General features: G+C 39.7%; 1 protein-coding gene across 1 annotated transcript; it reads right to left on the reverse strand.

The window, feature by feature from the left end:
• Window positions 1-15174: 15174 nt before the first annotated feature.
• Window positions 15175-25635, reverse strand: NUP43 (nucleoporin 43). Its single transcript, XM_038526313.1, has 8 exons — window positions 25455-25635; window positions 24819-24941; window positions 23912-23989; window positions 22363-22543; window positions 20294-20429; window positions 19381-19532; window positions 17189-17311; window positions 15175-16477 (listed from the first exon to the last, which is right to left on the reverse strand). The coding sequence occupies exons 1-8, from the start codon at window positions 25572-25574 to the stop codon at window positions 16248-16250; spliced, it is 1143 nt and encodes a 380-aa protein (XP_038382241.1). The 5' UTR covers window positions 25575-25635; the 3' UTR covers window positions 15175-16247.
• Window positions 25636-27060: the final 1425 nt, after the last annotated feature.

Below are 27060 nucleotides of genomic sequence, written 5' to 3' on the forward strand. Positions count from 1 at the left end.
CTGGGAATCTGCTTCTCCCTCTCCTTCTGCCCCTCCCCATGCTGTGCTCTCTCTCTCTCTCACTCCCTCAAATAAATAAATCTTAAAAAAAGAAAAAAGAAAAAAAGTAACTATAAAAAACTATGTTTCTTTTTCTTTCCCTGAAAGAAATAAGACCATTCAACTTTATCTTTTTTTTATTTTTATTTTTTTTCAACTTTATCTTTTTTAATAACTATATATTGAATTACATGATATATGTACCATAATTTATCCCCTACTCATGGGCATTTCGGTTGTTTACAATTTTTGCTATTATAATGTTTCAAACACTGGTAACTGTAGTTGTATAGATAATATTCTAGTTCTGAGGATGGATGGTGAGTTCCTGACTGTTCTTTTTATTATGATCATAGCTTACACATATATAATATACTCCTTATAAATATCAAAAAAATGTGACAATAAAATTGTTAAGCACACATTGTTGAGCAATTCCCTTAAGATAAATTCCCAGAGGGGGAATCCCTGGGTGGCTCAGTGGTTTAGCGCCTGCCTTTGGCCCAGGGTATGATCCTGGAGTCCTGGGATCCAGTCCCACGTCGGGCTCCTTGCATGGAGCCTGCTTCTCCCTCTGCCTGTGTCTCTGCCTCTCTGTGTGTGTGTGTCTTTCATGAATAAATAAATAAAATCTTTAAAAAAATTTTTTAAAAAAGATAAATTCCCAGAGGGACGCCTGGGTGGCTCAGCAGTTGAGCATCTGCCTTTGACTTAGGCTGTGATTCTAGAGTCCCAGGATCAAGTCCCACATCGGGCTTCCAGCAGGAAGCCTGCTTCTCCCTCTGCCTATGTCTCTGCCTCTTTCTCCCAGAGGGGCACTGGGTGGCTTAGTCGGTTAAGTGTCCAACTCTTGATCTCAGCTCAGGTCTTGATGTCAGAGTTTGAGTTCAAGCCCCACGTTGGGCTCCACAGTGGGCATAGAAACTATTTTAAAATAATAATAATAAAAATAAAATAAAAATAAATTCCTAGAACTGGAATACTGAGTCAAAGAGAATGCATATGACTAGTTTTATTTGGCTTCCTTTTATTATGCTTCAGATATTGTGTTTTGTTTTGAACAAACTGAAGGTCTATGGCAACCTTGCCTTGAACAAGTCTATCGACACTTTTCCAACATTTGCTCACTTTGTGTCTCTGTGCCATATTTTGGTAATTCTTAAAGTATTTCAAAGCTTTTCATTATTATTATATTTGTTATGGTGATCTGTGATCAGTGATCCTCTGAGTCCCAGGATCAAGTCCCACATCGGGCTTCCTGCATGGAGCCTGCTTCTCCCTCTGCCTGTGTCTCTGCCTCTCTCTCGCTCTCTCTGAATGAATAAATAAATAAATCTTTTAAAAAAATAAAAATAAAAAATAAAAAAAATGTTCAAGTGAAAGGAAGAGTTGCAGATTTCTTGCCAATTAAACTTAGTGAGGAAGGCATGTCAAAAGCTGACAGGCCAAAAGCTAGGCCTCTTGTGCCATTCAGCTAAGTTGTAAAAGCAAAAGAAAAGTGCCCCCCCCCTTTTTAAGATTTATATATGTTTTTATTTTTATTTTTTTAAGATTATTTATTTATTTACTCATGAGAGAGACACACACACAGAGAAGCAGAGACACAGGCAGAGGGAGAAGCAGGCTCCATGCAAGGAGCCTGACGTAGGACTCGATCCTGGGACTCCAGGGTCACGCCCCAGGCTGAAGGCAGGCGCTAAACCACTGAGCCACCCAGGGATCCGAAGATTTACGTATTTATTTTTATTTTTATTTTTTTTGATTTATCTATTTTAGAGAAAGAGAATGAAAGTACGAGCAATGGGTAGGGGCAGAGGAAGATAATCTTTCAAGCAGACTCTCGCCACTGACAAGGAGCCTGAGGCAGGGCTTGATCCCAGGACCCGTGAGATCATGACCTGAGCCAAAATCAAGAGTTGGACACTCAACTGACTAAGACACACAGGCACCCCGGAAAAGTTCTTAAAGGAAATGAAAAGTGCTACTTAAGAGGCACCTGGCTGGCACAGTTGGTAGAACACGTGACTTCTGATCTCAGGGTTGTCTGAGCACCAGGTTAGGTGTAGAGAGTACTTAAAAATAATAATAAATAAAATAAAAGTGCTACTCCAGTGAATGCATGGATAAGAAAGCAAAATACCCTTATTGCTGATATAGAGAAAGTTTCGGTGGTTTGTTAAACAGATCAAACCAGACATGACATTACTTTAAGCCAAAGCCTAATCCAGAGCAAGGCCCTAACTCTTCAATTCTGTGAAGGTTGAAAGGTAAGGAAGGTGCAGAAGAAAAGTCTGAAGGTAGCAGAGGTAGGTTCTTGAGATTCAAAGAAAAAAGCCATCTCCATAACATAAAAGTACAAGGTGAAACAACTAAGTACTGATGTAGAAGGTGCCCCAAGTTATCCAGAAAACCTAGCTAAGATAATAAAAGTGGTTACACTAAACAACAGATTTCCATTGTAGATGAAACAGACTTTTATTTGAAAAATATGCCATTTAGACCTTTCATTGCTAGAGAGAAGTCAATGCCTGACTCCAAAGCTTCAAATGACAGCCTGACTCTCTTGGTCAAGGCTACTGCAGGTGGTGTCTTTAAAGTGAAGCCAATTTACCGTTCCCAAAATCTTAGGATCTTTAACAATTATGCTAAATATACTCTGCTCTGGTCTAGAAATGTAACAACAAAGCCTGGATGACAGAACATCTGCTTACAACATGGTTTATTGAATATTTTCATTGTTGAGACCTACTGCTTAGAAAAAAAGATTTCGTTCAAAATACTGTTCATTGACAATGTACCTGGTCACCCAAGAACTCTGATGGAGATACACAATGAGATTAATGTTGTTTTCACGCCTGCTAACACAACATCCATTCTGTAGTCCATAGATCAAGGAGTCATTTTGACTTTCAAGTCTCATTACTTAAGAAATACACTGTGTAAGGCTATAGCTGCCATAGATAGTGATTCCTCTGATAGATCCCGGCAAAGTAAATTGAAAACCTTCTGGAAATAATTCACCATTCTTTTTTTTTTTTTTTTTAAGATTTTATTTATCCATTTATGAGAGTCACAGAGAGAGAAAGTCAGAGATACAGGCAGAGGGAGAAGCAGGCTCCATGCAGGGAGACCAACGTGGGACTAGATCCCGGGTTTCCAGGAGCAGACCCTGGGCCGAAGGCGGCGCTAAACCGCTGAGCCACCCGGGCTGCCCCTAATTCACCATTCTAGATGCCATTAAGAATATTCATAATTCATAGGAAGAGGTCAAAATAGCAACATTAATAGGAGTATGGAAGGAGCTGATTCTAACCCTCATGGATGATTTTCAGTGGAGGAAGTAATACAGATGTAGTGGCAACCTCATGAAAAAACTTTAATAGATGAGGAGTTGCTTCTTATGGATAAACAACGTAAATATCTTAAGATGGAATCTACTGCTGGTGAACATGTTGCAAAGACTGCTGAAATGCAAAGGATTTAGAACATTACATAAACTTAATTGAGTTTCTTAATTTATTTTATTTTATTTTTTTTAAATATTTTTTTTAAATTTTTATTTAATTATGATAGTCACAGAGAGAGAGAGAGGCAGAGACACAGGCAGAGGGAGAAGCAGGCTCCATGCACCAGGAGCCTGATATGGGATTCGATCCTGGGTCTCCAGGATCGCGCCCTGGGCCAAAGGCAGGCACCAAACCGCTGCACCACCCAGGGATCCCGAGTTTCTTAATTTAGATGAGAAAACAGTGGCAAGCTTTGAGAGGATTGGGTCCAATATTCAAAGTTCTACTGTAGGTAAAATGCTACCAAAGTACTTCGCATGCTACAGAGAAATCATTCATGAAAGGAAGAGTCAATTGATACAGCAGACCTCACTGCTCTTATTTTAAGAAACTGCCCCTGCCACCCTAATCAGTCAGCAGCCATCAACATGGAGGCAAGACCTTCCACCAGCAAAAAGATTATCCCTTGCTGAAAGCTCAGATGAGGGTTAGCATTTTTCAGCAATAACGTATTTTTTAATTAAGGTATATAGTCTTTTTAGACATAATGGTATTACACTATCAATAGTCTATAGTATAGTGTAAACATATCTTTTATATGCACTGGGAAACCAAAAAATTCATTTGACTCACTTTATTCTAATATTTGTTCTACTGTAGTGGTTTGGAACTAAACCCGCAATATCTCCAAGGTATGCCTGTATTTAAAATCCTGACATTTGAATAGTTAAAATAAAATACACAAGAAACAACAAATGTTGGCAAGGATGCAGAAAAACAGGAACCCTCTTGCACTGCTGATGGGAAAGCAAACTGGCACAGCCACTGTGGCTAACGGTATGGAAATTCCTCAGGATCCCTGGGTGGCTCAGCAGTTTAGTGCCTGCCTTTAGCCTGGGGCATGATCCTGGAGACCTGGGATCCAGTCCCACATCGGGCTCCCTGCATAGAGCCTGCTTCTCCCTCTGCCTGTGTCTCTGCCTCTCCTTCTCTCTGTGTCTCTCATGAATAAATAAAAATAAAATCTTAAAAAGAAAAAAAAGAAATTCCTCAAAAAGTTAAAAATAGAACTATCCTTGGATCCAGTAATTGCACTACTGCACATTTACCCCCAAAATACAAAAACACTAATTCAAGAAGATCTATGAACCCCTATGTTTATAGCAGCATTATTTATAATAGCCAACTGGAAGCAGCCCAAGCATCCATCAATAAAAATAAATGATATGCAGTGAATAAAGAATATGCATGAATAAAGAATATGCAGTGCACACAAACACATTGGAATATTATTCAGCCATAAAAAGGAATGAAATCTTGACAACTGCAAGGACATGGATGGAGCTAAATAAGGCTAAGTGAAATAAGTCAGAGAAAGACAAATACCATATGATTTCACTCACATGTGGAATTTAAGAACAAAACAAATGAGCAAAGGTAAAAAAAGGAGACTGAGAGAGGCAAACCAAGAAAAAGACCCTAATTATAGAGAACTGGTGGTTACCAGAGGGGAGGTGGGGAAATTGGTAAAATAGGTGATGGGAATTAAGGAGTATACATGTTGTGATGAGGACTGGATGATGTATGGAATTGTTGAATCACTACATTATATACCCAAAATATAATAGTGTATGTTAACTATCCTGGAGTTTAAAATAAAACACAATTTTTGAAAAAGGAAAAAAAATAAAAAATAAAATAAAATTCTGACACTTATGGTCAGATTGCCTTCCAGAAAGGTGTACTAATTTACAATTCCTCCAATCAATAAAGTATGGTCGACACTGATTAACAAATCTTAGTAATCTTTGCTAATTGCAAATGTGAATATTCAAATTAGTAGAGTTTTTAAAAGAACTGTTCAAAGCAAAATAGCTGACCGCTAACTCATGTTACACTGATGCCAGATTAATCTTCCTAATAAATAGTTGTGATCATGTCACTTTCGTCCTCCAGAACCCTCAATGATTCCTTTAAATTAGTGGTTAAAGAGCTCTGGAGTCAAACTGCAGGGTATCCCAGTTCTACCACTAACTGGCTGTGTAATCTTGGCAAGTTGTGCCTCAGTTTCTCCATCTTCAAATGTAGGCAATAATGGTCCTGCTCAAAATACAGTTTAATACAGTTAACCCTTAAATAACACAGGGGTTAGGAGTGCTGACCCTCTGTGCAGTTAAAAATCTGAATATAACTTTTGACTCCCCCAAAACTTAACCATTTATAGTCTACTGTTGACTAGAAGCCTCACTGATAACATAAATACTGTTAACATATATTTTGTATAGGTATTATATACTCCGTATGCTTACAACAAAGCCTATACTTTTCTTAGTTTTTTTTTCCCAGTATTTCTAGGTTATACTGTTCATCTGTGAGTTTTTTTCAAATTGCAACAAATCTCCAAAACTTTTTCCAATATATTCAATGAAAAAATCCATGTATAAGTAGACCCACACACTTCAAATATGTTGTTCAAGGATCAACTGTGCATGTCAAATGTTTAGAATAAATGCTCAACTCAATAAATGTCAGTTATCTTCTTATCTCTTTCCACTATCTTACCCAGACTTTCCCCAATGTACCTTATATTTTAAGCCAAATTACTTGCTCTCGGTTTTCGTACCTTGTGCTTTTCTACCTTCATGTCCTTACTCATCCTGTTTATTCTTCTTGGGAGAGCCCTTGCCATATTTCTTCTTGTAGAAATCATACCCAACCTTTGAGGTGCCACTCATGTGCCATCTGCATGAAGATTCAGATTCACTCATGTTTGTTATCTTTCTCTGAACTATAAATGCACTTTGTGTGGTCAAATAAAACCTGTTTTTGCCCTAGTCTTAAAGTTGTCAAAAATAAATAAATAAAGTTGTCTCCTTTCTCCTACTAGATCACAGATTCATTGAGAACAGGGTATTTTAAACATGTATCTCCTCCCTCCCCTCCATATACACTCCAGAAGAGGAAATTAATCCAGAGAGATAAACTAGCCTAAGTTCATGCAGCCAGCTGGAGGTCACACTAGAAACAGAATCCACACATCCTGAACTGGCCCAGTACTCTTCTCATCAGAACCTGCGTCTTAAGTTACTTAAGGTCAAGGATCATGACTCACTCATTCTTTTAAGGAGCATTTAAATTAGTTAGACTGAACAGACAAAACCTCCGATTCTTTGAAACTTCAGACCTTCATCAAATATGCAAATGTCAGCAAACCCAAACAGTTATTGTAGATATCTTGTCCAACTTAGGGAAAAACCAGGTGCCATTACATAATAAGATTTCAAAGTGCTACCTTGGGTTGAATTAGGTTTATAAAAAAGATGGCCTTTCTCCATGCTTTGAGTCAGTTATGAGAATAGCAACAGTAGTAATATGTATTGTTTCTTTCTTAGCAACATATAGTCTCCGTTGTTTGGACAGCAATTTTGACATTTTCTTCAATTTGCTTTCTACAAAGCTGATCGAAAGTGAAAAACACTACTATATTTTATCTTATGCTGAAAAAGGATTGCCATTTATACTTGATAAAAATGTTGTTCAATGACTAAATAACTTTGTAGTCTACAAAAATCCACTAATCTAAATACAGCATCTATAATGAAAATTGACTTGGATCTATTCCAAGGGTATATTCATACAGAATAACAAGGATTAGCATTGAAAACAAAGAATCAACCTATAGAAGAAGACAGGGATCATTCCCCACCCCCGAAAGACTGCTACATTTTTTCATACCAAAACAAAACAAAACAAAAACATGTATAAGTATTTTTTTTAATTTGAAGAGTGGCAAGTATCTATTCAATAGATACTCAGGCATAGAAAGAATGCGCCTTCGCCAGCATGTGCCGTGATCTAGTTTCTTGCAGCAGCAGCTGATCAGAGGAACACAATGCTACTTCTTTTACTGTTAAATCAGTCAAATTCCTCCACTGCTTTAGAGAACCAACTAGCTCACTTTACCTGCCCATGAACTCATTAAAGAAATCACCTTACATAAATCACAAATGTAGCTATCTTAGCAGAGAACATTCATACCAATGATAATATCCTACCTTTTCTTCCTCATGAACGAAATCTGATAAAGATTTTTAATCTTCAATCAATAATCCATAAAGGTCTGACAAGCTTCATGATCCTGGGTGAAGCGACATAATTATTTGTGTGTGAGACTGTATTTATTTACTTATTTCTCACTAGATGCATGAATAACTTCTACACAATTATATATATTTTAACTCATTGTAACGTACGGGGCGACAAACATTAAACTTTATTTCCTGGGAGAATAACTTTAATTGGAGAAGTCAGAGAACCGGGTTAAATCCAATCACCCGAGAGGGATTCTTTGCCATACAAGTTCTTTTTTGAAGTTACAACAAATAATACTCCTTTCCTTTTCTTTTCTTCGGTTTATTTAAGTACACATTCCCACTCCATAAAAAAAAACGCCTCCAACCCTCCGACCTCTCCCAACTATGCACAGTAGGCTGGCATTACAGTGGACTGGAAATAGAAATTGCCAGGCTTTCTTCAAGGTGAGTCCAGGATTGAGTCCCAGACTCTGGGATGCAAACAACTGCGGCTCGTCCACTGCGATGGTCTTTCAGGACCACGGTTCACCTTCCTTCCCTCCTTCCTCCCTGAACACTGACGCGTCCGCGTTGGGGATGGGGTGCAAGCGGGGCCAGCGCGCCCGGGGCCTCCAGCAAGGGAGGCTCCCCGCAGCCTAACGTGCCCTTCCGAGGCCGCAGCGCCTGCGGCTCTTCCTTCAGCCCCGGGCGCGGCCAACCCTCGCTTCCCCAGGGCAGGGCTCAGCTCAGGTCCATGCAACCAGCCAAATCAGGCCCGCACCGGGCCGCCCCGGCCCGCCCGCAGCAGCCCCTGGACCCCCGCCAGCGGGGCTGGGCGTGGGCCCCGGCGGCCACCGCCCCGCCAACTCGGGCTCGGGAGGAGAGGGCGCCCCACCCGCTACGCCGGCCCCGGACCTACCTGCAGGGGAGAGCGGGGCTCCTGGACAGCGGCCACGGGCCCGAGAGCGGGCGCGCCGGCGGCCGGAGCCCGGCCCAGGGACCCCGGGTATCCCCGGCGGGGCGGGGCGGGGCGGGGAGAGACGCCGGCGGGCTGCCGCGGGCCAGCGCGGCCCGTCGCGGGGGTCGCGGGGACCTGGCTCTCCCCTCAGCACCAGTCCGCCGCCGCCGCCGCCATTTTGCCTTCCACTCGGTGTCGCCGCCGCCGCACTCCGCCGCAGGTTTCCCGGATGTGGGCATTTCCCGGCGTCGCTTGCGCGGGGGCCGAGGACTGGGGGCTTCAGTCCGCCGGGCCGCCCGCCGCCGGCAGCCAGCGCGCCGCCTGCAGCCGCCGCCCTGCGCGGGCGCCCTCCCCCCGGCGTGTGGGCGAGCGTCGCCCCGGTCGCCCCGGTCGCCCCGCGTCGCCCCCGCCTGGCGCGGCCCAGGTGACTCGCCGGGGTCGCGCCATCAGGCTCTCCCCTTCCAAGGCCACTCATTTCAGCCTCTCTCTTAATTGGGCTCCTTCTGTGCACGGGTGGAAAAGAAGACGCGCGTCTCAAAGGAGTTTGATTCTCAGAAGGAAACGGCAGTGAGTTGCTCGGAAACCCCGCCGACGGCACTAGGATCCAGGTTTCTAGAGGCTTGGAAATGAACACTCTTTCCCGGAGTGAAGTCCGTAGTTAAGTATTTGCTGAATCCGCCGGATTCATAGAATCTTGAGCCAGGACAGGGTAACAGCGTTTGGAGATTTTTAACCTGTCAACCGAATCGGTAGAGGGGGAAGTCATTATTGCCACAGTGGGAATAACAGTGACTGCCAGAGAGGTTTTATTTCTTGCCAACTTGAATTAGAAGTTTGGGATGGGGGGACGCCTGGGTGGCTCAGTGGTTGAGCGTCTGCCTTCGGCTCAGGGCCTAATCCCGGGGTCCTGAGATCGAGTCCTGCCTCAGCTCCCAGTAGGGAGCCTGCTTCCCCCTCCTCCTATTGCTCTGCCTCTCTCTGTGTGTCTCTCATGGATAAATAAATAAATCTTAAGGAAAAAAAAAGGCGTTTGGGATGGGATCATTGGATTTATGATGTTTGAAAGTACCGCCTACCCTTTGTAAAGAGTGCCTTTGCCCAATCTGCCTCTATAAAATATATAGTTAGTAATCTCAAACATCTTTTCTTCTTCTTCTTCTTCTTCTTCTTTTCTTCTTAAAGATTATATTTTTTAAGTAATCCCTACACCCAGCATGGGGCTGGAACTCACCACCTGGAGACCAAGAGTCACAGGTTCCTCCACCAACCGAGCCAGCCAGGAGCCCCTCAAACATCTTTCTTCTGCAGGAGACTAACTATAAAAACTTTATTAAAGACTTCTTTTTCAGGTTGTTAAATTAGTTACTGGCCATTGTATCCTGAAGTTCAAATGTGAAAACCTCTTAAAAGATTCCATTCCAGGAGCACTTGGTTGAAATTCTATAAGCACAAGCACAGAGATTGTAGAAGATACAGTGTATGACCCAAGGTGGGTCACATAATAGCCCTGGGGCTTTCATCAACTGCAGGACTAATCTAATATATTCACAGGCCTGCTTGCCCTTTCCAGAAGGATTATATATCTGAGAAAGCATACCTGCCCTCCCCCACATCTTGTGACCTCTGTCACCATCCTGGGAACTTCTTAAGCTCTTCACTTCTAAGCCTCCATAAACTAACTGTTCTGGGGAAATTTCCTAGATAATTCAAGGAGCTCAGTGAATTGCTCTATCTGGGACTAGGAGTTTTAACTCCAAGGAAGCAGGGGGAGAGAAGAGCAGGAATGATCAGGAAAGATGAAGCAATCCCCCAAGATGAAAAGCAGCTGAGACTGGTGTGGGGGTGGAGGTGAAGGAGCAGGAAAATGCTTACTAAGGCTGCTGGATGTCTCTGGCAAGACCTACCACTGCATTTGAAGGGCTTTCTTTGGGAAAACCCTAGCTTCAACCTATTCGACTTTTCAATGCTTCATGGAAATGGGGATTTGGGGTTTAATTTTGCTTTTATTATCAGATACAGGGGCCAAATTTAATGCTTGGTGACTGTAGGAATAGGGGCAGGACACATGGAAGAAGTCTGAAGAGCAATGTGGCCCTGAGAACCTAAGTCCTCCCAGTAACTGAATCTTAAGGGAAAGCTCTAGACTATAAGCAGCCCACACTTAAGGGGTAAAGAATTACATTCTACCTCTTTTTGGGCAGAGAATTTACATAAATTAGTTGGAATTCTGAGATTTGTCTCTTCTCTATTATTTTTTAAGCTTTCATATCAGGGACGCCTGGGTGGCTCAGCAGTTGAATGTCTGCCTCCGGCCCAGGGCGTGATCCTGGCGTCCTGGGATGGGAGTCCCGCATCAGGGTCCCTGCATGGAACCTGCTTCTCCTTCTGCCTGTCTCTGCCTCTCTCTCTCTGTATCTCTCATGAATAAATAAATAAAATCTTTAAAACAAACAAAATTCATATCAGTGTGGATTCATGGATATTTAGTTAATATTTTATTTATTTTGTTGACCAAATTGTTCCAGCTTTGGCCACTGGGAACTCTTCCAGTTGAATTGGCTTATTTCCCTTTGACATACCCCTCCCCTCCCATTCTTATGGGCTTTTAAAATTGTTTTTTAAAACAACTCCCTGAAGGGGCACCTGGATGGCTAAGGCAGGTAAGCATGACTCTTGATCTCAGCTCAGCTGATTTCAAAGTTATGAATTGAACCACTGCACTCGGCTCCATGCTGGGTGTTGGAGCTTACTTAAAAAAATAAATAAATAAAAGAACTTCCTTACTTTCCGACAGTATGTTTCAAGCTATCTTATATATTCCCTGTGCCTCCAAGAAATCCTTGTTCCTTTAATTGGGGAATGGTTATTAGAAACTACATCTGGGTCTAGGTATGCTTGTTACAACTGGAGTATCATTGGTTGTGGACATCTATTGCTAAGAAATTTTAAAATTCAACTTTTTTTTAAAGATTTTATTCGCTTATTCATGAGAGACAGAGACAGAGAGCAGAGACAGAGAGGGAGAAGCAGGCTCCCCTCAGGGAGCCTGGTGTGGGACCTGATCCCCGAACCCCAGGATCACACCCCAAGCCAAAAGCAGAGCCCAACTGCTGAGCCATCCAGGGGTCCCTAAAATTTAACTTCATTTCATACTCTAAAGGGCTAAAAATCTGTTTTGATGAGCTGCAGCTATTATTTTACAGTCTAGTATTAATTACTTTGGCTTCTTAGGTACTTGGCCTGCACAAAAATTTATTTTTGACAGGTAATACATTTCTGATGACTTTGTTAGGCTTGTCTGTCAGCTCTTGTCCCCTAATGTCTAGTTATGAGTCTCTGGAACTAAACATTAGTTGATTAAAAAACATTTTTTTTCTACCTGACCAGCTATATGGCTCAGGTCATTCTACTTCTACCTTCTCATCTCCCCCCTGTGTCTCTGCCTCTCTCTCATGAATAAATAAATAAAATCTTTAAAAAATATATTTAAAAATTATATAAAATAAAAGAATGTTTTCAAATACTATGAAATGGAAGTGTCACAAAGGACAAGAATTTTTCAATTATGCAAAATTTTTGATGGGATAGCTACAGCCAGATGTTTCCCCCTAGCAGCTTTGTGAACAAGATAAATGGGGCAGAATGTCAATAAATAAATTAGGTCGGTTTATAAAGATCTCAAGAACTGTAGTCAAACACCGATGATTCATGTGTCACTGATAATTGGGAGGACTCGAGTGGGCCCAAGCACTTCAGTACATCTATCTCCTAAACAAAGGGGTGAGAGCGTAGATCATGCTGTGGAATTCTGAAGATGATCAGTTTCTGCTGACAACATCCAAAGGAGATTGTTAGTTCTTTCCTCTACAGAAATAAGATTTGTTTATGTAGAACAGGGATTGACCTATAGTAAGGATCAAAATCATCTGCATTAACTCAACACTAGGGGTAGTATAAAATACTACATGTGTGAAAAAGGCAAAGGATTTAAGTTGAACTAGTCAGCAGTCTAACTGAATAAATGTCAGAATAGTTAAAATAAGCTGAGACAGTGTGACAAAGGAATATTTTACCAAGAACCAGGATGGTAAGATTTCTTACATCAACTCTGAGGGAGAAAGACACCACCTGGGGAAGTATTCATTTTGGAGGTCACACTTTAATGACTGTCTTTGGGGAAGGGGAGTATTTTTTCAAGGGAAAACAAGATTGTAAGGTTAGTTCAGATTAGTTTACACTGATTCAGTGTTTACTATGGATCACTGTATTAAACACTGTTAACACTAAAAAATGGGCCCAGTTTGTGTGGTCCAGGAGAGACAAGCTGCTTAATACACAAGCACAGCACAGGCTCTACACAATGGGCTTTTGAAGCAGAGTACAATTTAGCCCAGATTGTGAGAGGCTAGGGAAGGCTTTCTGGAGAAAATGACACCTAAAAGGAGTTTGGAATTTAGTTATAGAAGGGCAAGAAACACTGGGAAGAAAACTTTATCCTTAGAAACCATTGAAGGGATTAAGCTATGATATGTAGTTCTAAGTATTTGAATATGTAATGGATTAAATTTTTTTGTGGCTCCCAAAGAAGACAACAAATGAAAGCAAATTTCAGTTCAGAATATGAAAATTAATTTAGTGAAACCTTATAGTAAAGCACCCCAACATAATGCAAATTTAGTAAACTGATTGGTGATTGGGTATCTCACAGTAGGTTCACATAATCATTTCATTAATCCACAATAACATGATTCTACTTTTTTATGGGATTGTTTTAGATTCCATTCATATACTAAAACCCTGCCATAATGCTTTATCAATAAGCGCTGTCCAAGTGAGGAAAAGCTGCATTGGAAAATGGGAAAGTTGATCACAGTATATTTTCAAGTATAGGTTGGATGATAATTTGTTGGGAATGCTGTAGACGTGATGGTTAAATTTGGATTAGAAATGCTCTCCAAGGTACCTTCCACCTCTGTGATCCTACAGCCCTCAAACTATTTGATAGTTTTGTGAATAAAAGCAGTGATACCAAACTGCATGGTAAATTTATAAATTAGGGTTTTATTTATACTACATAAAGCTTATGTTTCTTTTTTTTTTTTTTTTAAACATTTTTTTCCTTTTTAAATTTATTTATTCATGATAGTCACACGGAGAGAGAGAGAGAGGCAGAGACACAGGCAGAGGGAGAAGCAGGCTCCAAGCACCGGGAGCCCGATGTGGGATTCGATCCCGGGTCTCCAGGATCGCGCCCTGGGCCAAAGGCAGGCGCCAAACCGCTGCGCCACCCAGGGATCCCAAAGCTTATGTTTCTTATTAAATCTGGCATAACTCATCAATTGATAAGAAATGTAACACTATTCTTTTTTTTTTTTTTTTAAGATTTTATTTATTTTTCATGAGAGACAGACAGAGAGAGGAGAGACACAGGCAGAGGGAGAAGCAGGCTCCATGCAGGGAGCCTGATGTGGGGCTCGATCCCGAGTCTCCAGGATCACGCCCTGGGCCAAAAGCAGACGGCCAACTGCTGAGCCACCCAGGGATCCCCGAAATTTAACACTATTCAAATGTATTTAGGTTTACTCATGGTTACAAATACTATTAAAGCAAAGCAAAGCTTCAAACCCGAAACTTGTTTGCAGCCCAAGTTAGTATTCTAAGCCTACACATCTGGCTCCCTCCCTCTACCAATTATTTACTATAACAATCTAGGAAAGTTGTATGTATTGCCGCTGGAAACTGAGAAGGGTGGTAACAACATATATGAATCCTTCAAGCTTTGCAGCAGATGAAAGAGGCACAACAAGCTTGCCACTCACTGTACTTGAAAAATGTGCTACCTAGGAGCTAGTCTTCCAGGAGTGAGATCAACTCATAGCCCACTCAGAGCCTGCTGAATGGAATGGGAGGATGCCTGGAAGGTAAAGAAACGGACACGGAAGCTTAGGCTGCAGCAAGACATTCATATGAAGGGAAATTAGTCAAAGGAAAATTAATAGCTATGTTTTTATTATGGAAATCATGTGATTACTGCTGGGGAATGTATATACATAAATATAACATGATATATTTCATTTTAATAAATCATATATATGTTGATGGACAGAAAAAGGAATGAAAAGGCTATGGTCTCTGAGATTATAAGTACTTAAAATTTTTGACTTTTTTCTGTAATGAATTACTTTTGTAATAACAGAAAGTCTTAAAAATTAGTCTCAGCAATAAAACCATAAACAGATTAAAAATTCCTATGGCAACATTTTCTTTCCATCTCTGACTCTTTGGAATTCAAGTTACCAACTTTATTAAATATTTTTGAGTCGGGCAGCCCAGGTGGCTCAGCAGTTTAGCGCCACTTTCAGCCCAGGGCCTGATACTGGAGACTTGGGATCGAGTCCCACCGTCAGGCTGCCTGCATGGGGCCTGCTTCTCCCCCTGCCTATGTCTCTCTCTCTCTCTCATATGAATAATAAAATCTTAAAAATAAATAAATAAATATTTTTCAGTCAAATATATATAAGAAAAACAGAGTGCATATATGTATTCTATTTAAAATGTTGACAAAAAACCCCAAACCAAACCTCCCTGAGGTAAGATGTCATAAAAAAATCTAAAGGGTTTATTAGGACAGAAAAATGAAACCTTACCATAATTATTATCAATGGAGTCATAAAGTAAATGAATGCACGCTTTAATAGCAGAATAGCAGTGATCTGTCATTAAGGTCTTCACATTCAGTAACATATTTAACTTTGGAAAGACAATGGCACAAAACTGTCTTTAAGCACTACATATTAACCCTGAAACTAATGTAACATTGTGTCAATTATACTCAAAAACCCTAACTCAAATGTTAGGTTATCATTAACATTGTAGATAAGGACAAAGACAGCAAAATTCTTTACTCTTACAACATCACCATACTAGTCTCATTTATGTTATGTATCAAATTGTAGTTTGGAAGCCAGCTTACTTATTAATACCAAATTCCATTTTATTGCACAATGTCCAGTTCAGCAATTTTGAATTATGTTGTGAAATGAAATAAAAGCAAAAACCCTTAGGAAAAATGTAGTTGGGTCTAAGCAGTTGACAGAATTTTGTTCAAATCTACTCTAATAGAGGAACCTGTCCAAACACTTTCCTTTAAAAAACACCTTTAAAAAAAATGTGAACACTACAAAACGTGTCATTTTTCTTGAACTCAATTCTTTATGAAGTTTCCTTAAACTTATTAAGGAAATAAAGTGTGGAAAGATTAAAGAAAATATCTGTAATAAAAAGGATAAACATTAACATTGGCTAGTGCCAATAGGGGTGGGTGGGTAAGATCCCTCATACTGTTATAAAACAGAGAGAAAGTCCCACAACATCAAAAATGAAAAGCAGGTTCCGTGAGAAAAACCTGTTTGAAGATGGTGTATACATCAGCAAAAAGATCCCTGTGATATTCTTCCACAGATTCCAGTTCTCTTGACAGGAGTCCTCTATCTGACTCTGCAACTATGAAGAGAACATTCAACTGACAAAAGCCAAAACAGAGCATCGACATTAACAATAGTTTACTGAAGCTTCCTCCGCAAATTTCGCATTTCCCAAAAACTTGCATAGAAGTTGTAATTCGAAAGGCTAACAATATGCTTTACCTGAAATCTTGTGATTATAGTATTTTCATGAAAAAAGTTGTCTAGTAACATAAATGGCTTCAGAATCAGTTCCACAAACAAGACAAGAACCTAAAACATCCAAACTGTTCACAGACAAAGTCCTGCTGGGAAGCAAGCTTGTGATTTCGATACGGTCTTTTGCAGGATCAGTGCTGAGCCAGGAGCTTATAAGAGACTGGTGAACATTAGCCTGGTTACTAATGCTGTGAGACAAAAAAGTACTATTTCTTCCTCCTGTGAGAAAAAAAGAGAAGGGGAAAACATCTTAAAGACTACTTTTATGTTTGTAAACATCTGAAATTCTATTGATATTTTTAAAAGGCTAGGATTGAAACTTAATTCTCAGAATAACAGGGTGATGATTCCATTATCACACATCACCATTTTTTTTTTAAAGATTTTATTTATTTATTCATGAGAGACACAAAGGGAAAGGGAGAGACATAGGCAGAGGGAGAAGCAGGCTTCTTGTAGGGAGCCTGATGTGGGACCCTGATCCCAAGACCCTGGGATCATGACCTGAGCCAAAAGCAGACGTTCAACCACTGAGCCACTCAGGTGCCCCCACACATCACCATTTTTGACCAAATGCTTATTCAGTTAAATACTCAAATTTCCATGGGATCCTATGGATATCAAATTTGAAGTCTTAAAGCAAAGTAGGAGATTTTGACCATCTTTCTGGTGATTCTTTAATGGAAAGTCTCAGAAAGGTAGCATGAAGTTAGCTGTGCAAAGTTAGCCAGCTTATGGCATTTGTAGTCATCTGCAGTATAGCAGTAAGCAGCTGACAGATTTCAAACCCTACAATACTAGAATTTACCCTAAGGTGGGAGAATGGAAGCATTCTATCATTCTTTAATGTTAAAAAATCTGAGAATTTCTAATGTGGTATTTAAAACTAAAACAAAATTATATACAAGAATCTTCATTAAATCCTTTTACCTTGGTTAAACAGTGATGATTTTTCAGGTACATCTGTGGAGGCATCCCAATGCCAGAGGGATCCATCCTCAGAACAAGTAAATAGATGATCTGGGTTGGATGGGTGAAAGTGAACTTCCCACACTAAAAGATAAGAACCAAGATGCCAATTCATTTTTTTTTTTTCCTCAAGAGGCTAATTCTTGTGCAGATTAGTTGAACAAACTTTAAAACCCTGTCTTCAGGGATCATCTTCAATAGCTTTCATCTTACTTTCAAACTCCATGTCTGATAAAAACCAAAGGCTTCAGAATTAAAGACAAGAAGATGTAATTTAATTCTCTAAATCGCTATAACACATAGATTGGATAAAGAAGTCAAGTAAATCTACTTGTGTATTAGGCCAGCAAGTCAATGAAAATAAATGCTAACCATTTGACCTATTACATTTTTTTTAATGGAAAAGTATGAGAATGGGAGAATTCCTAAAATATTTTTTTCACTTGGTAAGTTTCCTTATTTTCAATTCCTGTGTCATTAACATCTGAAGGTTATGTTACTGGAAAAGAGAGGAAAAAAAACATAAAAGTAACATACAAATGAATTTCTAAGCAGCAGTTCAATTTTGCTTCCTGCCAAGTTTCTGGATACTTCTGGTATATATTACAAAAAGAGCAACTAGCTCCTAGTCAACTAAAACCTAAATGCTCCCAGAACCTGGACTCAGTTTCAGATGGAGGGCTTTTAAGAATCCAATCTGGGACTGAGGATCCTTCAAGTTCTAAACTTTAAGGGAACTTTGTGTTTGTCAAGACAAATGGGAGCCAATGACTGGCCAGGACACCTTAGGAGGTTCTCTGCAGCACACAAGTAAGCACACAGGTAGTCTGTGAACAAGGATTCTCTGATTCTGCATTAGAACCTTAAAGAGGCAGCATAGAATGTGCCCAGGACATAGCATAGAAAGTAACAGAAGGCACATGCTTGCAAGTGGGCAATTTATTCTGACAGTTACCACAATTAAGCATCATACCACAAAACGTTAAAAGGTCACCTTCCTCAGGAAGAGAACTTTTGGGCAAATCCCTATATAAAATATATTCATGCCGTTTCATTTTTAAAAAGTGAAAGAGAATAGCCTGTAGAGCCGTAAGCAGACTATATAAACCAAGATTCTTAATTTATTTTCAAAGTAGAAAACAAACCTCCATACTAAAACATCTTATTTCATTTCTAGCTAAGTGTCAGAATGAATCAAAACAATAAAATACAATCTGTTACATTTGTATTGCTTAGCAATACAGGCTGGCAGTTAAGAAGGGGCTGGAAGAAGAGATCTGAAAGTTTGTAATACTACTGTCACTACCAACATCTACTATCACTACCAAGAGGACATATTCTATTTCTTTTTATTCCTTTTTTCCCCTTGGGTTGGTTATAACTAGAAGAGGCAAAAAAATTTCTATCATTTTATTTGCTTCTTAAATATAATCTTAAAAATAATCTATCTTTCCAAGGTGATAATGTGAAACTTAAACTAAGAAATTAAAATGCTGGTATGCTTCTGCTTTTGTACTTTTATTCAAGCAGGGCTTAATATAAACTTCTCTTAAGTCAGAATTTAAAATTGTAATTCAGTCATGATATCAACAATAGTGGTAAAATGAAAAATATGTCTAGTCAAAAAAATCCCCACCAAAATCAAAAGATGAAAAAAGGGACAAGATCCTATATATACTGTTGTTTAAAAAAAAAGAGTACAATAATAAATTGAGGAACACATAGATTGGCAAATATTAACAATGATAGCCTGCATTTAAGTGGGAAAAGGGCATCCTCTTATATGGAGTATGGCAATATAAACTTATGTATAATATTTTTATGTATTTTTATGTATAAAGTTTGATAACATGTATCAGAGCTTTAAAACTATACAAATATTTTAGCTTACGAATTCTACTTCAAAAAAATTATCCTAAGAAAAGCACATAAAGATGAACATGTAAGGATAATTAATCACTGTGGTTTTGGATAGAATAAAGAAACATACTGAATAAGTTGTCAAATAAAAAGGGATTAGTTATTATACATTTACATAATTCAGCCAAAACCTACAACATAAAATGATCCATATGTCTTATTACGGAAAGCTGCTTATAATACATCATATTACCACCCAACAAAAAAGACTTGTGTATCTCCACAGCACTTACTTTCAGCTTCATGAGCCTTCAGCAGAGACACAGGCATAGTACCCTGTCTAACATCCCAAATACTCAGCATTCCATCCTGGCCACCAGTAGCTACAACATGCTGCTGGTTGGGATGTCTATCAACACAGTGGAGGGGCACTCGGTCACCAGTCCTTTTATAGGAGATATAATGACATCAAACATGTTGTGAAATATGATTTATCTTTGCATAATCCGTGAAACATATTTCACTCTAGCAACTAACTAACTTTGTGGCTGGAGCTATTGGCTGAACTTAAATCATGTCAAAAAATTGGGTGCATTAAATATATTTCTAAATATTAGAATTTTGCAATGGAATTAAAGCCAAAATTATTCTCTCTTCAATTTGGAGACATAAGGAACATGATAATCTGATGGTAAGATGTGCAAACATATTTCCATTTCTTGGCATTTAAAAAACTTTATGTACAACTAAACAGCATATTCTTTATTTCTTATTTGACTTAATATTTTGCCTATATAATTACTTTTTCACTTTGACAAATTCTATATTCTTTTTTTTCTATATTCTTATTAGAGAAAATTGCACACATAAAATTTTTTGCTCAGGCAAAAATATCTTGGATTTTATTTTTATCCCAATCACATCAGGAGTGCATTGTATCAGTAGAATCATTTGCTGAGCAAAATTAAATTCCCCATTAAATAATATAACTTTCAAGAGATACAGGCTCTGAATCAATATGACAAATATTTTAGTAAATATGCAGCAGAGCAGTACCAAGCTCATCAAATTATACTTGCTTTACCAAATTTAATCAGGGATCATTCTCTTCAAATGCAATTAAAATACAATATGGTTTAAAGTCAGTTGTTATAAACAATTGAACAAATTAATTGTTCACTACTAAAATTACAAATGAAAACTTACAGTGATAATATCTGAGAAGGCTCATTTCCTTGTTTTCTGAAATCCCATATTTTTAACTGCCCAATTGAATTTACTGTAAGAATCTCAGGAGTTCGAAGGAAGGTTACAGCATGGAGTGTACTGCTATCTGCATTGTCTACAAATTAAGAAAACAGTAGTGTGTGTTAATGAGTCCTATTTTCCCATTAAATTCCTTTTTAAAAAAAAGATTTTATTTATTTATTCATGAGAGAGACATAAGCAGAGGGAGAAGCAGGCTCCCTATGGGGAGCCGGATGTGGGACTGGATCCCAGGCCCCTGAGCTCAGGACCTGAGCCAAAGGCAGACACACTTAACCACAGAGCCACCCAGACGCCCCTCCACAAAATTCTTAATTTGCATTCCTTCTATTGATTGAAATATTACAAGTGAACTTTTAAATAAGTCAGTTTAATTTCTATAGAAAAATGCACAGGAATATATCTGTTAAAATGGACTCTCCTTTGATAGAAAAATTATCTGTCTTACAGAACAGCTGTTTTCCAAACAGAAGGCTGAGTTTTCACATATTTCTCTATTTCCACTTACGACTATTACCCTCCAATGCGGAGACAGCTATTTAAGTTCCTCTATTTCCAGTTTTTTATCTCCCGCTAGTGCTTAACCCAGAACCTCCCAACCTCAGTGCTTCCTATATAGCTTATTCGGAACTTGTATCATTTGGCTGACTTATCTCAAATCTATTCATCATTAGGGGCACCTGGCTGGCTCAGCTGATAGGGCATGCAACTCTTGATCTTAGGGTTCTAAGTTCAAGCCCCATGTTGGGTGTAGAGATTATTTAAAAATAAAATCTTAAGGGGCGCCTGGGTGGCTCAGTTGGTTAAGTGTCTGCTTTCGGCTCAGGTCATGCATGATCCCAGGGCCTTGGGATCGAGCCCCATGTTGGGCTCCTTGATCAGTGGGGAGCCTCCTTCTCCTCCCTCTGCCTCTTCCCCTTCTGGTGCTTGCGCTCACTGTCTCCTCTCAGATAAATGAAAATGGAATCTTTAAAAAAATAAAATCTTAGAAAAAAAATCTCTTCATCTTTAGCCTCATTAACTCTCTTCTCCATGAAGTCCTTCTGGACTGGTATACTGGTCCTTTAAAGATTTTATTTATTCATGAGAGACACACAGGCAGAGACATAGGCAGAGGGAGAAGCAGGCTCCTCCCAAGGAGCCCAATGTGGGAATCGATCCCATGACTGGGATCACGTCCTGAGCCAAAGGCAGATGCTCAACCACTGAGCCACTCAGGCATCCCTACCTAGAGGGTTTAAGCTTAATATCACATAATTTAGCACCTACTTCTTGCCTTTTGTTTTGTGACACTGCTCTAAACTCCAGGCAATGGTCCTTAATCGTTAAATAAGTGTTCTTCAGAATTAAAAAGAATAACAAACAACACAAAAAATGGATCCATGGGCTCAATCCACAGAGGTTTGATTCAGGAGGTCTAGGGTGGTGGATCGTTAAAACTATTGTCAGGCAAGTCTGACAATGTGAAGCATAGTTAAGAACTACTAGACTAGAATAATCCTTCCAAAACATCACAGGGAGTATATCATCCCCCTGCCTCAAGTTTCAATGGCTCCTTAGTTGCCCACCTGACAAAATGTAACCTCTGTGGTTGTGCACTGGACTCTTCAAAACCTGGCCCCAATTTAATTTTCTTGCTTATCTGTCCCCTCTCCTATGTAAATATCTAAAACTATACTTCTTGTCATTCTCTGAATGGACTTATCCTGCCTCCATTTTATTCCTTTTGTTTGGTGTGCCATCTTTTAGATTTGTGGTCCAGAACCTAGTTTAAATTAATTGCCTCTTGCTCCTCAATTCTTCCATTATCCTCTCCAGTAAAAAAAAAAAAAAAGATCAAACAGCTTTTCTTTTGTCGTCACTCATTCCTACATGTCTTATCAACATTTGTCTTGTAAAGGGCTCCTACTTTGTATATTTTCACATCCTTCAAACATTTAGCATTACGTTTGCTTAACACCTGGTAGGTGCTCAATTATGTGATAACAAAAGAAATATATTTTGCTTACCTATGGTTCTCACAGCCTCCTTGTGATCAGCTCTAAAGAGATTTATTCGACCATCTTCTCCAACTGTGACAATTTCTGGGCTGTTGCACACAACACCTGTGCATGGTGCACTGCTATAGGAAGGACTTCCCGGGCCTGTGTGGTAGTGAGCTGCTGTCCACTGCTGGCTGACTGACAGAGTCTAGGTTTCCAGAATGACGATATGATTAAACAAAGCGAAGCCCTAAAAACTAGCACTTTTCCCTGAATAAAGAGTATTTTAAAATCCTGGCCCACACCCTTCTAGAAAAAGAGTAACTCTCTCCTTTTTCCTTTGTATTTCTGGGCACTAAAGCCTAGAAACTACTTCCATCAAAGTTCTGTATACACTGGATTCGATGAAAAAAGAAATCCTATTAATATCTCAAACTTTAAAAATATTTTATTTAAATTCAATTTGCCAACATATAACATCCAGTGCTCACCCCCTCAAGTGCCCTCCTTAGTGCCCGTCACCTAGTTACCCTATCTCCTCACCCACCTTCCCTTCTGCAACCCTTTGTTTCCCAGAGTTAGAATAATATCTCAAACTTATCTCAAAGAAATGATTGAGGTATCAGATAGTTGTATGTTCAAAAGCTACTCTAAATGCTTAAGGGAATTAGCCTACAACTAAGAAATAAATCTTTTTTTTTTAATTTTATTTATTTGATATACAGAGAGAGTAAGCACAAACAGGGGGAGTGGCAGACAGAGGGAGAGGGAGAAGCAGGCTCCCCGCTGGGCAGGGAGCCTAAGCCCCATGTGGGGCTCCATCACAGGACCCTGGGTTCATAACTTGGGCCAAAGACAGATGGTTAATTGACTGAACCACCCAGACACCCCAAATCTCCAGTGTTTTCTAAGTGAAACCATTAAAAAAAAAAATACTTAAGAGGATTTAGGTCTTACATTTACTAGGCATGCCTATTAGGAAGATGACCTTTATGAACCCAAAAATCTATATAAGCACTCTTTTCCAGCAACTTAAAAGTGTGACTACAAATGGGGCTACTTTAAAGGACTGCCTTACCATTGTGCTCTGAAGGTCAGTACTTGGGTTTTTATTTTTTATTTTTTTTAGTACTTGAGTTTTTAATACAAAAGAAAGGCATTAGAAAAAATGTCAAGTCTTCATATTATGCATCCTCTCTTCTAAGTAAAAACAAAGTTCTATTCAAATAAGCAAAAAAACAGCTGTCCCTGTTTCCTCTCATGATACACAAGCTAGAAGGTGCTCTTTCTTTGAAAGATCAAAACAAGAACTTAGAAGAGAAAATTACAAGAAAATTACTTGCCAGAAAACTATATTGATAGCTCTGGACTAAAAGAATTTAAGAGATATCTAATTTCAATGAAAGCTCACATAAACCCAGTTGAGAATTAATCTACTAAAGGATAGGTAATATGATGCCTCCTCCCTCCATATTTTGAGAGTATGAAACTTATCTGTGTCGTTATTATGTACAGTCCGGTTTAGGCCCTCCTAAAAATAAAATATAAATTCAGTTTTCAAGCAAAAATTCTTTACCTGGTTATTCGGATGGTGAAGGAAAACTGTTACACATCCTGTTGATGACGCAGCTACAATCCTTTCCTGGTCAAAAAACTGAATAGAAAATTCTTGCTTGTTATAGATTCAGAAATATCTATAGAGAGGAAGCCCATTTGTTTAACTCAATTAGTAGTATGACAATTTTAAAATGCAAAGAGCCTATAAGTGCTAAGCAAATAAAATGTGATGATGGATCTGAATATTCAAAACCACTACACAAATAAAAGAATTGTCATGAAGAATAAATAATTTTTCCCCCTAAACTCCTTCACCTAGAACTGATTTAACCTGGACTACTACCATAGAGGTTTAGAAAATAATCATTCTCAGGGTTATGCAGCTTTCTACACAAGAAACTACAGGGACTCTGAAGTCCTACAGACCAGGATTTGAAAACTTAATACCATTCCCCTCACTTTACTGGCTTTGAGACATTGGCCAAGTTAAGTTCTCTAGGCCTTTGGCAAATCTTTAAAATGGTGGAGCTAATCCCCACTTGGAAGGTTGTTATAAGAATTCAAAAAACAAAATCATGGTAAGTGCCTTGCACAGTATTTGTCCCATAGTGACATAAAACACCTGATTCACAAGCACGTGATGAAAATTATGTTTCCTAAAGCTCCCCAAATGGTGTCTGCCCCACAGTAGATAGCCAACTAATTAAACAAACAAACCAATCAGAATTTTAAAAACTGTGATTAAATGCCCCTCTCCAGTTCTGATTCTGCCATTAAGTTTCTGCTACATAATGTTATAATCATAACCTTAGAGAACTGTTTCCTGTAAACCGGGATGAGATTAGACGCTTTAAGGTCCTTTGCACCCCTAGATATACTACCCTCAGTTTTTTAAAAGTTAGCTCTTGCATGTTACACAGACTTACTTGTAAATCCATTACATCACCATGGTGTCTGATATCACACAGTAACTGATGGTCTCCTTCAAACCCTCCATCGGAATCCAAGTTCCCAAAATCTCCAATAGACCACAGTGAAACATAATTTTCCTGCAAGGCAGAAAAGTTTTCTCTTGACATGAACTATACATCAAACTCTCGAACATTAAGATCCTGTATTGCCTTCAAGCAACCTTGCTTTAAAAGCATCTCAGATAACTGGAAAGTGGCAATTTTTTTTTTAAAGATTTATTTATTTATTCATGAGAGACACACACAGAGAGAGGCAGAGACATAGGCAGAGGGAGAAGCAGGCTCCATGCAGGGAGCCCCATGTGGGACTCGATCCAGGATCCCGGGATCATGCCCTGAGCCGAAGGCAGACGCTCAACTGCTGAGCCACCCACGCGTCCCTGGAAGGTGGTAACTTAAAACACAACGAGACTCGAGGCTCAGGCACATCAACGACGGCCTCCGAGGTACGGGACGACCGAACCTGACACGGGGGACCTCGGGGGACGGAGACGGCGAGAAGCGAAGAGGCGCGCGGCGCGCTGACCGCCAGCGGCGCGGTTCCAGAATTAAGGGAGGGAGCAGGAGCTGCCCATCCGGCAGCGGAGGTACCTCATTGTCCCAAGAGCCCGCAGCGAAGGTATCCGCGGTCTGCAGGCTCCCGGCGGGTACCGGTCGCCAGCGGGTTTTGCTGATTTTCTGAGACACAAACTTTGCGTAAATATCCTCCATGGCAGAAGCAACCGGGCGGGGAGGCAGCAGCAGAGCGCGCGCCTCTGAGTCCCGCCCCTTCCCGCGGAGTCCTGATTGGGCAGGACGTTACCGGACGGACGGTGGCTGCGGAGAGCCAATTCTCGTCCTTCCGCAGTTCGGGTACCATCAACCCCCGAGCCGGAGGAGGTTAGGGAGCCCTTGCTGCCTGCGGTGGCTCTGAACAGTCTGCAAAGTCAGTATAGGAACACCGAAACGGTGCATTTGTGCAATAATTGTACAATATAAAAGAAACTTAAGAGCAAACTCAAAATCAATGCAAGAGAAACTTACACCTGAGCATTCAGTTTTGCACCACAGCCCCCATAGAAAATATTGAAAATCCTTAAATTCTCATGGAAGTACGTTCATTATTGTACAAACTTATTCTAAAGTTCTCCCTCTTTGTCTCTTAAATACTTTGCTTCAAAGTTGTTAATACACACTGTTGTAGCCTGGAGTTGGAATCCTAAAAGCTACAATTCTAGTTTTGACATCTGCTGTCTAGCTGTGCAACTTTCCTTAATTCATTTATGTATATAATTAATGAGTTTGATATGTAAACATCGACAGCCTAAGAATCATGCTCTAGGTTCCTTCTTCGGTGCTTTGACTTACCTATAATAATCCTCTTATTCCTCTCTACTTCTTAGAATCCTGGCCATCCTTCAAAGACCAGTTCCTTCCCCTACCTTTTCCTGATTTCTGCAGTGCATGAATATCTAAATTAACATAGCACTTGATATCTAGACCAGAATGGTACTTATATTTTGCCCTGTGTTGCTTGTTTTCTTTTAATGCAGATCGCCCCAATTTATTTATTTATTTATTTTTAACGATTTTACTTATTTATTCATGAAAGATACAGAGAGAGAGAGAGAGGCAGAGACACAGGCAGAAGGAGAAGCAGGCTCCACTCAGGGAGCCCGATGTGGGACTCAATCCTGGGTCTCCAGGGTCATGCCCTGGGCCGAAGGCAGATGCTCAACTGCAGAGCCACCCAGGCATCCCAGATCTCCCCAATTTAAATGTATACAAAATATATCATTTATTTTTTTCATTGATTTTTTTTAAGTGTCCTTTCTACTACATTCATAGCTGTGTGTTGGTTGCTTCTTTAAATGGAGCCATGATATCTTCTTCTTAACTGATCTTGGTAGTCCTATTTCACAGCCACAGCTTACTGCAGCACCCCATGTAGATGCAATTTGTGTAGGGCAACTCTAAAGAGACTTATTAGGCTCTTGTTGAGAATAGACGATTTTATTCTTTTAACTAGGAAACATTGAGAAACGGATGAGAGATGAGATAGAAAACCAATAGAGTCCCAAACTGACAATTTTATTTCTAATATTAAAGAACACTGAGGTGCTTCCTTAGTGCAGCAGGCAGTGTGTCAGTCTCTTAAAGAATAGTGCTTTGAGTGTGGTTTCATTTATGTCACAAAAAAAAAACAGGAAATGTACAA

This window comes from Canis lupus, chromosome 1 (assembly GCF_011100685.1).
Source record: "Canis lupus familiaris isolate Mischka breed German Shepherd chromosome 1, alternate assembly UU_Cfam_GSD_1.0, whole genome shotgun sequence".
Classification (NCBI taxonomy): Eukaryota; Metazoa; Chordata; class Mammalia; order Carnivora; family Canidae; genus Canis; species Canis lupus.